General features: G+C 42.3%; 1 protein-coding gene across 1 annotated transcript in view; it reads left to right on the top strand.

The window, feature by feature from the left end:
- Positions 1-18,494, top strand: part of SEMA3D (semaphorin 3D) — a 188,496-nt gene extending 170,002 nt beyond the window's left edge. The window contains exon 18 of the mRNA XM_079975171.1: positions 14,899-18,494. Within this exon, the coding sequence (XP_079831297.1) occupies positions 14,899-15,324 (426 nt within the window). The 3' untranslated portion in view covers positions 15,325-18,494. The remainder of the gene's footprint in view (positions 1-14,898) is intronic.
- Positions 18,495-19,301: the final 807 nt, after the last annotated feature.

Raw genomic sequence — 19,301 nt, 5'->3', positions numbered from 1 at the left:
TGAGCATAGATAAACAACAGAAGCTGAAAGAAAGGCTTTTGATCCCCTGCGGCTTTCACTGCTGGTCTCTGGGGAGCCTCTGAAACTCTGAGCAGTTGGAACCTGGCTTACTTTTTACGCAATGAGCATAACATTTAGTGATGTTAAATTCTCGAGAATAATCTTTTGGAGAATATTCTCGAGAATTTAACATCACTAAGCCCATCTCATAACATAAAGCATGTATTCAGTATTCATACAATCATGTCCTTGCCTACTGTAAACCTATCAAAATAACAAAAATTCTCGTGGTGCTTTTGGAAAACATGCAGAGCCAGACTTTGGGGGAATCTTTGGGGCAAAGCATTCAGCAAAGGGTTTTGTTTTGTTTTGTTTTACAGTTGAGGGGAAACCACCAAGAGTATTTTACTGTGTTCCTATGTGGTACATTGCAAAAAAAGAATAATGTGCAGATGATGTTCTTGGGTGATCTTAGAAGTTAGGATGGAACATGATGGAACCTGTATTAGGAACTTTAGACCCTGAATTATACATTTGTGTACTCCTGTGTGTGTGTGTGTGTGTGTGTGTGTGTATGCATTTAATAATTTATAAACGTAATTCCATAAAATAAACTCTATTGCCATGTATAGAATGGGATGGAAAGTACAGCAGAGATGGATGCCCCTCCCCCTTTTTAATTGTGTTGGCTAAGCACTCTAATAACCAGTAAGGTCCATTAGGTCCAGTTGTGGCCGACTCTGGGGTTGCAGCTCTCATCTCACTTTATTGGCCGAGGGAGCCGGCGTACAGCTTCCAGGTCATGTGACCAGCATGACTAAGCCGCTTCTGGCGAACCAGAGCAGCACATGGAAACGTCGTTTACCTTCCCGCCAGAGCGGTACCTACTTATCTACTTGCACTTTGATGTGCTTTTGAACTGCTAGGTTGGCAGGAGCAGGGACCGAGCAACGGGAGCTCACCCTGTCGCGGGGATTCGAACCACCGACCTTCTGATTGGCAAGTCCTAGGCTCTGTGGTTTAACCCACAGCACCACCCGTGTCACCTAATAACCAGTATTGCACATCAAATGGGTAGAGAAGTAGGCATTTGCACATCTGGAGCTGTCATTTGCACATCTGGAGCTGTCTTAGACTGAGCTCGACTAATTCAAACAATCAAACAATCAAATCTTTATTATGATCATTACCAGCTAGACTAATTATACATCTGGCCCAGCATTATCTGTCCTGGCTACCCACACCTCTCCAAATTCTCAAGTAGGAGTACTTCCTAATGCTGCTTTCTGAGATCCATTTAAATGCTGATGTCTGTAATCCGAACTGGGATTTAGCCCCTGCCACCTGTGTTCTGCTGTGGAGCTATGGCACCCAAGCCATCAAGGAATTTAAAAGGAGTAAAGTTGGGTCTGGACTTTGCTTCCTAAGAGCCTAGCTGTCCTTAGAACTTAACCAGCACTGATTGGTAGTTTCTCACTACAGTGTGTCATAGGGGACACAACAGTGCCTGAAATCAGAATTTAAAAATAAAATAAAAGCATATTGCTGGTAAATTGTGATGCAATGGGCTGTCCAGCAGGAGGCTGTGGCATTTTCACAATGTTTGGCTGAGCACTCTTAATCCCTATAGTTGTAGAAATACATTAAAAAGGTAAAGGACCCCTGACAGTTAAGTCCAGTCACGAACGACTCTGGGGTTGCGGCGCTCATCTCGCTTTATTGGCTGAGGGAGCTGGCAGACAGTTTTTCCATGTCATGTGGCCAGCATGACTAAGCCGCTTCTGGTGCAACGGAACACCGAAACCAGAGCAGTGCACAGAAACGCCATTTACCTCCCTGCCGGAGTGGTACCTATTTATCTACTTGCACTTTTTGACATGCTTTCAAACTGCTAGGATGGCAGGAGCTGGGACCGAGCAACGGGAGCTCATCCCATCGTGGGGATTTGAACCGACAACCTTCCGATCGGCAAGTCCAAGGCTCAGTGGTTTACACCACAGCGCCACCCGCATCCCCAGAAATACATTACCCCAATGTTAAAAGTACAGTAGTATCTTGGTTTAAAACCATAATCCATTACGGAGGTCCGTTTGTAAACCAAAACAGGTTGTAATCCAAGGTACGCTTTCGCCAATGGGGCCTCCCAAAAAATTTGTTCGTAAAAAAAAAGGGGGGTTGTAATCTAAAAAAAGTTTGCAAACTGGAACACACACTTCCGGATTTGACATGTTTGTAATCCAAAATGTGTGCAAACCAAGACGTATGCAAACCAAGGTATCACTGAACTGCAGTTTTAAGCGCTGAGAAAATGCTGAAGAGCACCTACAGTTAGGATTTTTCCACACTTCCACTTGTCTCAAGCCTAGAAAGCAGGGATCCAATCAGTTTTCCGCTTCTTCCATGCTCCCTAGGCACCAGTCTGAGGGGTTTTGCCTTTCTGCAAAACCAGAAAAAAGGTTCCCCCCTAGAAAACCTGCCCTTTAGAACACAGTCTGTGGAAAACCCAATTGCCATTTGTTCCGACTGAGGGGCAAACATAGATGTGAATAAGCCCTGAGATTCTTTAGGGAAGTCATGTGCTGTAAATGTGCTTTAAATGTATGGTGTGTACTCAGCCTTACTCTTTGTAAAGCCACAGTTTCTTCCCATTTATTTAAACAACTTTTCTTGCTTTCAGTCTTTCTTCATCCCTTTCTCCCTCTCTCACACTTTCCCCTCCTTTTGTAACCATGCTTCTTTTTAAAAATATATCAGCTTAAAGGCTACCATATTTCAGGATGATGATGCCACCATTTTGCACACTGTGCCCGGGATACTACCAAGTGAAGTGCTGTAATAGCTGCTATGATGTTTCAGCGGATTTTGTAAATGTCACTCCAGAAACAGAAGGGTCATGTGTTGTTCACAGTGACATGCAATACGGTTTCCTGAGGGGAAGGAGAGGGCAAAATCCAGATTTGTTTAGCAGGCATTTGGCCCAGCAGGCTGCCTCCCTGGTCTTCACCTTTGAGGTCATGCTTTGGAATCCCACTTCCAGTCAGAACAGGGTGGGGGGAGCGAACAGGATCTCCGCTGGTCCCGGAGCTGTCACCAGGTCATTCTGTCGCCAGTGGGAGTCCAGCTCCCTGCAGTCTGAAGATTTTTTTAAAAGGGTCACGAGTCAGTTGCTTGGCACTCTCATTCTAGTGCTGTTGAATGAAGGGCGTGTTTGTTCCTGTGGTTTGAAAGTTAGTCACTGACTTATCACAGGAACTATGTAGGTTGTGGGAGAGGTGAGAGAGATGAATTGATCTTAATAACATCTGTGACATTATTTGTTCATAGTGCTGTATTCTTAGTTTTAGATATTATGATTTATGTGGCAATTGTTTTTTTCTTTTGTTGTGTACTTTTTAATGTGTTTTATTTATTGTTTAAAACACATTAAATTTTTTTTAATGTGCTTTATTTATTGTTTAGGGACATGGGTGGTGCTGTGGGTTAAACCACAGAGCCTAGGGCTTGCCGATCAGAAGGTCGGCGGTTCGAATCCCCACGACGGGGTGAGCTCCCATTACTCGGTCCCTGCTCCTGCCAACCTAGCAGTTCGAAAGCACGTCAAAGTGCAAAGAGATAAATAGGTACCGCTCCGGCGGGAAGGTAAATGGCGTTTCCGTGCGCTGCTCTGGTTCACCAGAAGTGACTTAGTCATGCTGCCCACATGACCCAGAAGCTGTACGCCAGCTCCCTTGGCCAATAAAGCGAGATGAGCGCCGCAACCCCAGAGTCGGTCACGACTGGACCTAATGGTCAGGGGTCCCTTTACCTTTACCTTTATTTATTGCTTATGACTTTTGTTATGTTGGTAATTATGTAAATCTTGCCATGTTGTAAGCCGCCTTGAGCATTGTTTTAACTATGGAAAGGCAGCATACAAATAAAATGATGATGATGATAAAGCTATAATGCATCTTATGCTCTTCTATCTATTTATTCCTCATTAAGTTATTCTGCATACATGATGAATGGCAGAGCCAAAAAAGGAAGCTCTGATTTTTTTATTTGTTTCTTCAAAAGGGCCTCTTGTGAATATATAAAATCTGAGCCCCCCTTGCATTTGATTGGCCCCAACACAGAATCCCATGGGACCAGTGGCATAGCCTGGGGGGTGCAGGGGGGGCCGGCTGCACTGGGCGCAACATCTGGGGGTTAGGGTTAGGGGGCGCAAATCCACGGGTTAGGGGGCGCAAATCCACAGGTTAGGGGGTGCAAATTACCCCGGGTGCTGACAACCCACGCTACGCCGCTGCATGGGACTCTTGCTTTGCCAAACAGCCGTGTGCATTTCCAGGATATGCGACAAGCCGTATTCTTGAAATGACAACTGCGAGTTCCTGTTACTCCTTCTATTCCTCCACGTTTACAGTTGGCCAGATGGAACTGAGTCAGAACAAGTTTTTTTCTCACCTGCTCCATCAGTAATCTGCTATTTTTCCATGTGTCTGTTTCATGTTGTTTGGAATTGGGCAGTGGCAGTAAAATCTAGTTGGCAACCGCAATTGCAGAGTTCGGTAATGGTGAGTTGAGTCCTGCGCTTGCTAAACAGTTAGTAAAATTCACAGCTGGGAAAAGTGGCATGATGATGGGATATTGGTAGGGCTTTTCAAAAACATGGATGGATGGATGGATGGATGGATGGATGCCCATGTATGTGAAAGGATGTTTCACTTGGTAATGGTCTCCTGGATTTTGTTAGTTACCGTTTCTGAGGTTCCTTATTTATTATTGCCTTGAGCAGAAAACTCAATTTAGAACATTTTGTGGAAATAGTCATGGATCACAAGAACAAAATGGTTGCATTAGATGTGACTGGCAATTCCTCTAGGCCAGTATTCCGCCTTCTTGGCTGTTTCCTAGTTGCAGTGAATGGTGTGGCCAACATTCCTAGTTTCCAAGGATTGAAACAGCATCTGGAATTTGTACTGCAGGAGTTATGAGTGGCCTGTATGCATCTGGTGACAGCACTGTTCACAATAGCAAACTAACTAGAGAACATTTCCAATACATTGGGAGTTACTCTGCCAGTGGAACCTCCATGTGGAAACATAGGAATTGGAGCAGCAAGAATCGTAGTCACATGAAATCATGGTAGTCTACAACTGGTGCCACGGGTCCTTTGGGAAAACACCTCAATGTATGCAAGAATTTCTATGAGCAAGGACACAGTGTTGAGGCCTATCAAGAGATTATTTCAGGGTAGTAATGGATAGTCCTTGTAGGCCTAATTAATTGAGTTTATATCCTGCCCTTCCTCTCAAAGGAGGCCAAAGTGTCAAACACATCCACATTTTTTTTTTTAATTAAAGTATTATAAAATCAGTTAAAATATTCTAGAAAGAGTTACAGTCATAAACATTCTTTCATACTATAATTTCATGGTCGCCAGGAACAGTGTCCTCCAGCCACCAAATGCCCAGATAAACAGGACTGTTTTCAAATGGGCAACTACCACTGAAAAGGCCTTGTCATGAATCAATGCCAACTGGGCACCTCCACCAAGGCCTCACCTGCTGATCATAGAGTCCAAGATGGTTGATGCCGGGCAAGGCATTCTTTTAGGTACTTTTAGAGTTTTGCATGTTTTACCTTTCATTAGGCTCAGCAGCTCCCTGGCAGCCAATGCCATGCTTTCGGACCTGTGGTGTCAGTGTTTATAAAAAAAGAAGAAGAAAGGATTCTGACCTCCCTTTGTTGCCTCAGCCTGGTCCTCGGACCCTTCTCAGCATAAAAGTGTCCACGAGAAAAGTATCCTTGCAGAGTACTTTCTGCTTTTATTCTTAAAAGTCTTTCTGCAAAAGCAACTGACCAACTGTACGCATCAACACTACCAGCTTTCACTAACCAACCAACCAACCCAACCCAACCCAACTAACATTTTTCACTCTATATATACAACCTGATGCAGGCCGCTGACTCATGCTGACCCAGCTTTTTAAGCATTAAAGAAACAGCAGCCAATTTTTAGCCGTGACATGTGGCACATCATCTGATCGGGTTCCCGACTTGCCAGCCTGGCAGCCACATTGCGCACTAGCTGTAGCCTCCAGACAGTCTTCAAGGGCAACCCCAGAGCTTTTATGGAAAAAGTCTCCCTTAATTAGACGGCATTGTATTTCACTTTGAAAATACAAAAAAAAAAAAAAAAAAAACCCAACAGTTATTCTATTCCATCTCCAGCAGTAAGCTACCTTAATTGAACTCACAGGTCAATTTTGTGGCAGACAATAGAAGAAAAGAAGAAATGTGTTTGTCTATCAGGAAGGCTAAAGATTAATTTTAGAAATGTGTTTGGTACAGAAACAAGAGAACCAAATGACATAAATATTATTTTTCTCCCTTTTCATTATTTTTTTTTTTTTTTTTTGTTCCTTGTGTAACTCAAAAACTGTTTGGCGTAACTTGAAAAACTTTCACACTGTATTGTTAAATTTGATTGGTTATATTAAGAAGTGCTGGTGATAATGACAAGCATTCCTGAGATTGTTGGATGAGGGGCTTGAAAAAGTCTGAGTGATTTAGAAATGATGCATAATACTGTTATTAGCAACACAGCTACCTACTTTTGACCTCAAAATATAGGGTGAGTTTCAGAATGGCCTAAGAGATGAAAGCAATAATGTTTTCCAAAAAGAATTCTCCATTTGCCCCAGCAAAAATGCATGCTTGCTTTTTGTTTCCACGTTGCATTTAACCTGCTTGTAGCCTTTATTTTACCTCCAGCGCTTTTGTTGATTAATGAAGGAAAGCAGCCTTTGAAGCCACTCTCCTCACAGACAGGTGCAATATTTTAACAGTGGAAGAGCTGCTGAGGTTTGTAATGATGGGAGCTTTCAAAGCACACCACCCACAAAGGGCAAGTGGCATTGACCTAGCCGGATTGTATGCGCAGTTTTGCATCCTCTGTTAATTTCTTTCTTCACTGCTTCAAGGCTTTCTGTCCAGAATGCTTAAATATGTCTCTCCAATTTGGACTGAGGAAGGCAGTTAAAATAAATGGTATTTTAGTCCTTTGTAATTATACTAACATTGTTGTTTAGCTGTTTAGTCGTGTCCGACTCTTCGTGACCCCCTGGACCAGAGCATGCCAGGCACTCCTGTCTTCCACTGCCTCCCGCAGTTTGGTCAGACTCATGTTGGTAGCTTCAAGAACACTGTCCAAGCATCTCGTCCTCTGTCGTCCCCTTCTCCTTGTGCCCTCCATCTTTCCCAACATCAGGGTCTTTTCCAAGGAGTCTTCTCTTCTCATGAGGTGGCCAAAGTCTTGGAGCCTCAGCTTCAGGATCTGTCCTTCCAGTGAGCACTCAGGGCTGCTTTCCTTCAGAATGGATAGGTTGGATTTTCTTGCAGTCCATGGGACTCTCAAGAGTCTCCTCCAGCACCATAATTCAAAAGCATCAATTCTCCGGCAATCAGCCTTCTTTATGGTCCAGCTCTCACTTCCATACATCACTACTGGGAAAACCAGTAGTAATGTATGGAAGTGAGAGCTGGACATAAGGCATACTTAATTTATGAGACAAATGCATTCCAGTCTCAAAAATGATTGGCAATTGCAGGGAAGACAAATTAGGAATTAGGAAACATATTCCCTCAAGGAATAGTGGTGGCCAGTAAATAAGATCGGATCCCACCCCCCAAAAAAGGTGCACCGAGTGTAGGTCTACAAACAGTCTGCAGCTGCAATTATTAAAGAGAGCATGCAAACATAGATGCAATTTACAACTAAATACTAGGGACTAGAAACATGTAACAGAGCAGCATTGTTGGCTTACCGCCCTGTATATATAATATCGTTATTATTATTATTTTGGGCTAGATGACCCTTGGGGTCCCTTCTAACTCTACAATTATATAGTTCTATGATTCTCTATTATTATTTCCATTATTGGAGACAGAAAACTGGCCTAAGACAGATCCAACAGTGCAGTGGCTGGGCCATATGGTTTCCTGCTCTCTCTGCGATGGTCCCCAAGGATGTCTCAGTTCAGAGAATGTCTTTTTCTAGCAATAGTGTTTGAGCTCTCATTTCTTGGTGTGGTACTCATGATCATGGGAGCTGGAAGGGGGCCGTTTCAGGAATCGCCACTGTATCTTGGAGCCCTCATTTCAGGGAGAAGGTTCTCTGCGGGAATTTTTCCCTGGGGCTGCTGGGGAAGCATCTTTAGGTAAAAATGATTGTTCGGATTGGCCCTTCTTCATGACTTGATTTTACCCAATATGAATATGAAACTATGTATACACATGAAGTGGGCTTTTTCAGCCACGTTATAACAGCTCAGTTATATCAGTAACACTGGAACTGATATAGAAAGGGAATGAAAGCCATCCAAACAAAACAAAACCAATAATGTGATGAAATTGTCTTTTTATCCACCTTTTTTTTTTTTTTTTTGTCTGTTCTCTGAATTTTTCATCTGCCTCCCAGAAACTGGTACAAATTAAGCATCTGTGTGAAAGGTTAAAGATCTAGTAGCAAGTAATGAAATGTCAGGTGTTTATGAAACTCCAGAGTCCTGAGAAGGGTGTAAAATAAAGAGGAAAGGCAGAATGAGGGCTGAACCTCTGGGCAAGCAGGATACGAAAGAAATAAAGGCAGGAGAGGAAGACAGCAGCCCAAATCAGTCATCATTTCATCCTGTCATAAGATAATAGATAGATGATAGATAGATAGATAGATGATAGATAGATAGATAGATAGATAGATAGATAGATAGATAGATAGATATGATAGGGCAACCACAATTCAGGACCATTTAACACAGTAGCCTTCTTTTTATTCTAAAATCGGACCACATCACATGTGTTTCATCAGTTGCAGTTCTCTCTTAAGTGTATGCTTGTTGGTAAACCTGGATTTGCCTCTGTAATCTGTGAACAAGCCTCCAAAACAGGTTGTAACCAAGACTGTTTTATCCATCGTAAGCGAAAAATGAGATGGGGAGTTATCGCATATAAATATAGTAGTTGAATAGTAGCAGGGGTGCTGTAGGGGATTAATGTGTGAAGAATGATAGGGCGGTTGACAAACAGAGTGAATAGGGTCACAGACCCTAGTAACATATATTTGACCTGTGGAATTCATTGCCAAAAGCTGGCTTTGTAAGATGAAACAAGTTCATGCAGGGTCGGCCTATCAACAGCCAATAACAATAGGAGCTTAATAGACATTCCATGTTCATCAGATCTCTTAACGCCCAAGAATGCTCTATCATGTTCATTCCTTGATGACTTCCCAAAAACTTCTGGCTGATTGGAAGAAGGGTGCTAGACTCAGTGACCTTGGTCTCATCCAGCAGGACCCTCTTCTGTTAATTATTTCCCACTTGGCTTAATATTATCATCCATGCTACCTTCATACATCAAATGACTGTCAAGTCCAGATTTCTTGGTCCTGTGTTTATCTCACTCAGGCTGTCCCTTGGATTCTTCCAACCCACTAGATCAAATCTAATCTCTTTCTATTCCTCTTTTCACTGAAATGCTTGTAAATATTAGCTGAGGCAACAGTGCAATCATTACTGATTCATTAGTTTCCTTTAGGGCTGTCACTCAATTAAATAAATCTTGGCCACTTATTTGTATGAGTTTTAATCAGATAGAGCAGCATAAATGTCTATTTGGATGAAGTTAACATTTTTCCTTTGTTATTAGATGATACATCAATGTGTCGTGATTCTTCCTTGGGGAAAACCACACACAAAAGGTAGCATTCACTTTACCAGTGCTACTGCAGAGTTTTGTAAGCCTCCTTTTCCAGACTAAGAGTTCCTTAGCTATAATGTCTTAATTTCATTTCTGGTATGCATATACAAATTCAATCGCTCCCTGATCATGTTCAGCCCAGAACGCTACTGATTTACAATCCTACAAAATGGATAAATGAGAAACCAGGGAGAGGAATTTAACCAAGGAAAGAGAAGAAAGGATAATAAGTAACAGATCACTAAATTAGATGAGCTGCCCCACAAGAAGAAATTGCACACAAAAATATCCCTTAAGATGTTTCCTTATTAACATTGAATTACATTACTTGGCTTAAGCTTAGTGAAAGAAGATACAGATAGGAGCCACAATATTTAACAGATCAGAAATGCTCTCTACTTTATTTGAAGAGGTAGGTCCTCTTCAAAACTTCCCTTTCTACACAGTTTGGGTTCAATCCAGGCAAAGGTAAGCACTCTCAAGACTCATGAACTTCAGCTAGAGAGAACTATGCAGCTACATAACTCTCCCCCAACTCTCTCGTGTGGCCGCTGGCTAATAATCTGGGGGCTCTGGATCCAGGGCTGGCTTAACCATTAAGTAAAATAAGCACTTAAATTTTAAGTGCTTAGGGCAGGGGTAGGCAACCTAAGACCCTAAAGGCCTTCTCCATCCGACCCATGGACGCTCTGGGAATCAGCGTGTTTTTACATGAGTAGAATGTGTCCTTTTATCTAAAATGCATCTCTGGGTTATTTGTGGAGCATAGGAATTTGTTCATTTCCCCCCCCCCCAAAAAAAAAAAATATAGTCTGGCCCACCACATGATCTGAGGCACCTGAAAAAGGTTGCTGACCCCTGGCTTAGGGCATCAAAGGATGGGGGGGCACCACAGAAAATTTGCATTGCCATATTTACCATGGGACATACAGAGCAGCTGAACCAGGTCCCGCAAAAAAAAAAAAGGCTCCAGCAATAAATGAAAACATTATATACACGTACTAATAATAATAATAATAATAATAATAATAATAATAATAATAATATGGTTATAATGGAGATTATAACAAAATTAGAATTTGGTAACTGGTAAATTTCCCTACGGTCCACTGAGGCTCATGGGATCATTAAGGCGTCCACTCATGCAGCAACGCTCAGTTGCCAGATTTTGGGGAGGGGGCTTCTCCAAATGTGGAGGTTTTTTAAAGGCCTTGGCAAAAATTTTGGAGATAACTTTTCTTTGTTTTCTGGCGGGGAGCAAAATATTAACAGCAAAGATTTTGGAGGCAATCGATGTGTCAATTTACAATGAAATTAAACACGAACTTACACATTAGTTCGGATGCCATATGCTATTTTGTTTGTGATAACTGATAAAGGAATCACCCTAGAGTTTCATTTTGTTTATTACCAATTCTAAGGCATCATGTAAAATGTGAATGACAGTTGATTGCCATGTATATAATAGTGTGATTCTGTTAAGTTTATTAGGACAGTGTTGTTGTTGTTTTCTCATGTGGTGGTGGGCAGTAACTAAGTTCATTTCATCACATGACACAAGGGGGCCTCACAGCCTGTATCCACATGCTGTGACATGGGTTCGAGTCCTGCTGACACTGATTGATGCTTCCCCATAGGACTTGAACACTGATTTCTCAGCTAAGCTTCAGCACTTCCACTCATATGTGCATCATAAGTTCAGTGCCACAAAAAATGTAAAAAATAGGATTCAGTCATGCTGAACTTTACAAAATAATTGTAGAAGACAATATTTAGTGCCTTTCCAAATGAAGACATTTTCTTTTGTATATTTTTAACATTAATGGACTCAAATTGCTCAGCTGAGCTTCCATTTTCTCAGGTGAAGAATATTAAAAATCCCAACAGAACAACTTGGCAGCAAGGCAGGCTGTGCGTCTTATCTCTACTATGTATAGAAGCAGATGTGTGGCGCAAGATTAGTTTTGAGGATCTGATCAAAGATTCTGCAATTAGAAAAAGTTGGAGATTTAAAAAATATATATAAATAAAGTGAAAGTATACGAAAATAAACATTAATTTCCATCTTACTGTAGGTTTTGTTTCCAAAATGCCATTTATTTTACAGTTTATTATTGTTTCTATTTTGAAGTAGATATTTATGGGGGCACCAAAATCATTTAAGTGCTTAGGGCCTCTAAAGGTCTGAATCCGACCCTGTCTGGATCTCGTTGCTCAAAGCCACATTGCAAGTGAGGGGTAGGACAAAACTGAAGCCGGAAGCCCTCCCTGGCCACCAGCTCTATGCTTGGTTACTGGATCATACACACATCCTTTTCCAACAGCTGTCTAGTGGTCTGTGATGCAGTCAATGGGTCGTCAGGGTGGCATCCAGACAGCTGCACAGATCTCTCTCAAGCCATGGTTCAGTTTGCATGGTAGCAAGCCAGGCTGTGTATGTATGCATATTGTGGAGGGAGAGGGGGAATTGTCCACATATTTTTCACATAAAGAAACAGTGTACAGTCTACCCAGTGTGAATAAATTTAATTTAGCCATCTTCATGCCTCCTGACTATATTCCTTCTGAAGTTTGCTAGAAAGGCACATGTGCGCTTCGGGCAGTTTTCCAGCTTCACTTCTCCTTCTCTCTCTCTTTTCCCCATATGCCCTCAATTTTTTAAAAAAGAGTAAAGCTTTCACAACAGCCCTGTGTCTCTGAATAGTCCCCTTGTACAAGGAGCATGGTGCTGAGATTTCCGAAGGGTCCCTGCTGCTGCATGCTACAGAATCAGACTGAACTTTCTTCCCTCCCTGCTTTTCACGCTGTGGGCCTCAGTGTGGCAGTAGAAGAACGCTGTGCTGCCACTTTTTTTCCCTGACACACTGAGACTTCCAAAGGAGCATCTTTGTGAGCCGTGAGCCAGGACAGAAATCCCCGGTTCAGACATTCCCTTGGTCACCAAGTCAATCTTCCTTAGCTCTCTATTTGCAATTTGGGAGGGACGGTGCTGAGCAACCTTACAGAGATCATCCACGGGGGATCTTTTTGAGCATTTAAGAAAAGCACTATATAAAGCGTGAGTCGTCTTCTTTTTCTTTGGCGATCACTCGTAGCCGAGTAAGATTGTCTTCCATAAACACGGTTTCAACAATGAATCTGTAAGTGACTGTGGAGGCCAATTCTAGATCCACGTGTCCTTCCACAGTGGGGACATCGGTTTCCGGGCAGGAGTTGATCACGGTGTGGATTTGCCAAGCGTGCCTTCCTCTTAGCGCGTTTCTCCCTTTCATCCTGAGTTTGAGTGTCTTCAAAGTCCATGACACCTTTGGTAAAGCTGTTCTCCAACTGGAGCACTCCCAGGCCAGTGTTTCCCAGTTGTCAGTGTTTATGCTACATTTTTTTAGATTTGCCTTGAGACAGTCTTTAAACCTCTTTTGTTGACCACCAGCATTATGCTTTCAATTTTTAAGTTCGGAATAGAGTAGTTGCTTTGGAGTGTGTGAGTAAGTTGCCATTCAACCCTCTGTGGCTGAGAGTGCTGGCAGGGTTGAACTGAGCGGTCAGCCATGGCTGCAGCAACCACCTTGCCACTCTCACTGACCAGGGTAGAAGTGTGGGGGGGGGGGGCAAGGAAAATTCCTCTTCTCTGTCAGCTGCCAGGCTAGCACAGCAAAGGAGCCCAGGTTGTGGCTGCTGTGGTGTCACAGGACATGGGCCTTCACAGGATTTGCCCCCTCTGCCCATGAACCACACTGTTTCTGAGGCTACCACCAGCAGGGATAGTCCCAGCAGTAGCCTCTGTCCATTTGGGGAGAGGCTGGTAGAGGCAGTTCCAGTTGATCCAAACTTCTTCTGGCAAAGCACATCAAGGGTTTGGTTTGCTCTGCCTGTGTATGATTTGTGAAAACCATTGTAGGAATTGCATACATCCCATCGCTTTTTATAGGATCTCATCTAAAGCAGTTTACATTGCAGTGGGTTGAAGCTGCTTCCCAGCTGCAAAATCCTACTAACTGTTCCAGTCTTCCTGCTCCGAATCAGGACCACCAGCTTGAATCGACCTGCTCAAGTTAAGCATTTCCGATTTGGCAAGATTATATCGTTTCATCCTTGTCTTCATTCAATGACAATTGCCTACCTTTTCAGTAACAAATTCTGACATTTTTGTCGTGTAACCACTATAATTATTACTTAAATGTTAAAATGTCAGGAAATCAAATGCTGGCTTTCACATCAGGAAATGTTTACTGCACTTATGTCGATTACAAGATGGTTGTGGTTTTCCCGTTATTTTTAATACTGTGTATTCTGTGTTATTAGCAGACTTGAAGACAAACTGTTTAATACCTCATTGACTGAAACATACGAAATCGTTAATACGAAAAATACCACCCCCACCCCCCACCCCGGACACCAATTGGAATTTGAAAGGACAAGGATTCAATATTAATTCATAGCATGATTTTGGAAAACTACATTTAAAAACAAAAAAATACCCATAGCTTCTGAATGCCACCCCAGCACTTTGAAGCAAAGTAATCTGTTCATGAACCTGGTCTCTGCATTAACCCCCATAACTCCTGTTTGCAGCACAAACACCAACCAAACACACATTCTTTTCCCAGATGCAGGCACAGTGGACTATATGAGATATTACACTTCCCGTTTTCTTGCAGTGTCCATTGCTTTCTGTTCCTCCATTTTCTCGCCTCCCCCCACCTTCTCTGTGTAGACAGTAGTCAAATTTATCCCCCCCCCCTTTTTAGTGCAAAAGAAGACAGTTATATTGTCAAAGATGTATTTGGTACCTTAGCAGCCAAATGAAGAAAAAGTTGTCCGTATGGGATAGGCTCTACAAGGGTTTTCAAGAATGCCAGCACAGTGTCCACCTGGGCCAAAAATCTCTAGTGTATGAAAGCTGAACTTTTAGGCATAGCAACCTGTTTTAAACAAGATGCCAACCACAATGTGAACTAGTTTAGATAAGGTGTATGGTGGTTAAAACTGAAGATGAGCGAGGAAAACTTAACTCAGACCTCATTGGCTCCCTGTTCTGTGACCAGATCTCTTTGTCAGCTGTTCCTTCTCCACCTTTGGCATTCGCTGCAACTTACCGAAAACTTTCTTTTTGTTTCTGTAAGCCTTACAACAGTATTTGTTTCTTTCCACCCACAGCTGAAACCGGATGAAAGGATCATCAAGACGGAATATGGGCTGTTGATTCGCAGCTTGCAAAAAAAGGACACGGGCGCCTACTATTGCAATACTCAGGAGCACACGTTCGTGCGAACTGTTGTGAAGTTGAGTTTAAATGTCATCGAGAATGGGCAGATGGAAAGCTCCCAGAAGACGGAGGATGAAGAAGGGCGAGGGAGGGATCTGCTAGCGGAGTCCCGGCTGCGGTACAAGGATTACATCCAGCTTCTCAGCAGCCCCAGCTTCAGCCTGGATGAGTACTGTGAGCAGATGTGGCACCGGGAAAAGAAGCGTCAGCGGAACAAAGGAGGACCCAAGTGGAAACATATCCAGGAGATCAAGAAGAAAAGGAACCGCAGGCATCACCAGCCAGCCACCCCACACACTGCGCCCGCGTCCACATAGTCTGCATATTTTATTTAAAGAAATGACTTTTTTGCAAATGAGAACAATTTTGTTATTTTTCTGGGCCCTCCCTTTTGATGTTGCTTCTCTCAGAGAGACCAGTCCATGCCTAGTTGTTAATGTATATGAGACCCCCCCCATAGAAGAATACACTAGCAATACAGGAGAGACTTCTTCAGGACTTGTGTGCTGTTCCAATGTCCCCTGGTTTCAAACTTAGATGACTTTCTTTGCATCTCAGGCTCCGGAGAGTTATTTATGTGACGTACCGAATGGCTGCTCTGTTGTTTTCTGTTTAAAAACATGGACAATGGGCTGACTGAACAGCCGCTATGTTTCACCGTGCCATTTCACATCAGGCTGGTTAAAGTGTCGGGGTCTGTTGAAAAGAGCCATCCCAGATAGGCATCACCCTGCACCATAACTCCTTTGGCTTAGATCAGACCTCTTGGGCTGAGCACACCAACCCTTCCCAGGGCATGATCCGGCACATTGACCCTGTCCATGGAGGCATTGACACATAGAAATGGACACCAGACTCCATTGGCAGCAGCGTGTGAGGGATTCATCCACACAGCTGACAAAATTGGGCCCTTTCTGTTCCTTCCTAGGCCTAAAGTTGTAGCCTGGTAAGTGGTAGGTTCTTGGCCAGCTTCTTGGTCATCCCTCAAGGAATGTGCCTCCCAGGACCTTTACCACACGGGGTCTCAGGGCACATAGGTCCACTTTGGTATTTTTTGGCTGGGTGGACAGGACGGGTCATAGCACATGCAAACAAATTTAATCCTCACTTTTTCGGAAGACGTGTAGAGCTTCATTCCCTAGAGTGTAAGTAGCAACCAGTTTGAAGGCCATTTGCTGAGGTGACGTGTTGACTCTAATTGGACCTGCCAGCGAAGATGCTCGAGAGTAAAATAGCGAATGGGAGTTATGCACACAAATCCTATTAGTTGGTAATGGGATTTTTGCCAGCACCTCTCCTGTCTGTCTCTTAAGACATTTTTACCCATCTGTAACACATCACCTCTGCTACTTTAGACTCCTTTGTTGGTTTGCATTTGCTTCTTTGATACCAATGGCAGCGCAAATAAATCCACGAAGGAAAACGCCATTTGCCAGCCAAACCTGGCAGAAGCAGCCTTTGTCCTTAGCTGTGTATTCTTTTTGTAAAGGTCCTGTGTATTTTACAGGCAAGGGTGCATTGGGGAAATTAATGCTTTATATTTTTATTAAAATGAAATGCAAACAACGTCCATGTGTAAATAACGCACAAGTTAGAGTTGGGCAGCTTTGTAATTTTGTAAAATATTCCTAGTTTGTTTTTAACTTTTCTGTTGTTTGGTAGATTCCGTTTTCCTGACAGAATTCAGTTTTTCCTCCAGGAGAGCCCTGTGGCCATGTAGCCTTTTGGCATCAGTGGAGCTGGTTTATAACGCCCAAATTGAGATCAAACAAGAGTCACATCTCATCATCTCAAGGCTTGCCCCTGCACTGAAGTGCCTTCTTACCAGTTTTCCTCCTTTCTGCTGCCCCCACCCACCCACCCTTTTCACTTTTCATGCCTTTTTGGGTGTGAAATGACAAATTAGCTACTTCCTCACATGGAAGAAAGCTTTGATGGATACCAAAAACGACAGACTTTCCTTGTTTCTCATGCATTCTACTCATCTTGGGAGCAAATTCTATGGGAAAGCCATGTAATTGGAGGGCCATTCATTAAAGCAAATTCATTAAAGCATTGACTCTCAGCTCTGGAAAAAATTAGCAGTAGTTATCGTCTGTTGCTCTGTATATGTACCTACTTTCCTTCTGGTTAATAATTGTACAGCTGCTTTGTGTTTTGCAATTGTTTTTTGGATAAAGGGATGCGTGTATAGAAAATATGGATGTTAATGATTCGCATCATCATAATTCCCATTAGAAAATTAAACCATGCTGGGCTCCTGCTCCTAACTGATCTTAAAGGGGTTTGCACCTGCTCCCCCTAAGTTGTGCTGCATTATAGCCCATATAGGCTCCTTAAAGGTTTGATTGTACAGGGGCATTTTGAACCATCATTGCAATATAGGGTGTTGAGGTTTTTTCCCAGGGTGGTTTTCTTTTTAAAAAAGATTTCATTAAATGAGCATTGGGTCATTTAGACCCCCTATTAACATGGTGGTGCATAATCAAGTTAATTAATGACCCCAACATGATGGACACTCTAATTTAGCAATATAGCCGCTGCTTTATAGCAGTGGCATAGTGTGGGTTGCCGGTGCCCGGGGCAAGGCAAGTGTTGCGTTTGGTATTCTGTGCAAGATTCAGTTGAATGGAGGGTGGGTGGAATCTCCGAGAAAGATAGAAGGAACCTGTGATAATGGGGCTATTACAAATTCTTTGTACCTTCGCTATATGCTTTTGGCTCCACAACAAATCAATATTTTTAGTACAAATGTTCAGCATTTTAGATATTAGCAGGACTTTGATTCTCATATCAATTTAGTAATTTATTTATTTTTTTACAAAATAGGATTTTTTAAAAAAGAACAACACACAATCAAAATGTGCATGAAAATTTATATATATATATATATATATATATATATATATATATATATATATATATATATATGAATGACACAGCTGGTTTTAACAGGATCAAACATTTCAAGGGGCACTGGAGGCCACTGAAGGAGTTAGACAAAGCAAAGGATATTGAGGAAGAAGGTCTTTTAAAAAGCCATTTGCTTGTTATTCAGTTGGCAATGAAGGTCAGGCCTAAGGACTGTAGATCTTGGGAAGGACCTCAAGGGAAACAGAATGAACACAGGAATTTGAACAATTTCAATGCAACTGAAAAAATAAATGGCTATAATAAATGCCCCAAACATGCTAATGATGTCATACAATAATGTCTACCGTACATCGCAACCACAAAAGTGCTGTGCAAGTTTCTTTAATTATGTTAAACCAAAGCAAAAACAATATTGGACCATCCTGCAATGACAACACACAACAAATAACTCTGGGGGAAATCATGAAGGTTTTTAATATCACTTGCAAAGGTTATTCACGTAGAAATCTTCCTAAATCAAAATTTGATATGTGGACACAAGGGAATCATGTACAAACAAAATATTTGCAGGAATTTTGTGAAAAAATTAATAATGGGTTGTTGGTTTTTTTTTTTTTACAAAACAAATCAATTTTGTTTGGAGAGTGTGGTGGAGAAATGCACATCTCTTGAAATATACAAATTACCGTATGTTTCCACATATATTGAACACTTCTTTTAAATTCTTCCTCTAGTAAACTCCTTTAAAACATAGCAGATCCTGTGAGTAATAAATGGCTTCTTTTGTTATATATGATTCTCCTCCTTTGATTTCAAAGGTAATGGTGGAATGTGGAATTACTGTTAGTTTGAGCTGTGATCTGCCTCAAACTGTTATCAAAAAATCTAGAAGTTCCAGGGGGATACAACATGTTGTTGTTGTTGTTGTTTAGTCATTTAGGCGTGTCCAACTCTTCGTGACCCCATGGACCAGAGCACGCCAGGCACTCCTGTCTTCCACTGGCTCCTCCAGTTGGTCAAACGCATGCTGGTAGCTTCGAGAACACTGTCCAGCCATCTCATCCTGTCTTCCCCTTCTCCTTGTGCCCTCCATCTTTCCCAACATCAGGGTCTTTTCCAGGGAGTCTTCTCTTCTCATGAGGTGGCCAAAGTATTGGAGCCTCAGCTTCAGGATCTGTCTTTCCAGTGAGCACTCAGGGCTGATTTCCTTAAGAATGGATAGGTTTGATCTTCTTGCAGTCCATGGGACTCTCAAGAGTCTCCTCCAGCACCATAATTCAAAAGCATCAATTCTTCGGGGATCAGCCTTCTTTATGGTCCAGCTCTCACTTCCATACATCACTACTGGGAAAACCATAGTTTTACTATACAGACTTTTGTTGGCAAGGTGATGTCTCTGCTTTTTAAGATGCTGTCTAGG

The sequence above is a fragment of the Podarcis cretensis genome, assembly GCF_951804945.1.
Source record: "Podarcis cretensis genome assembly, chromosome: 5".
In the NCBI taxonomy this organism is placed as follows: domain Eukaryota; kingdom Metazoa; phylum Chordata; class Lepidosauria; order Squamata; family Lacertidae; genus Podarcis; species Podarcis cretensis.
The sequence above is the reverse complement of the archived record's forward strand: the minus strand, read 5'-3'. Positions and strand labels throughout refer to the sequence as shown.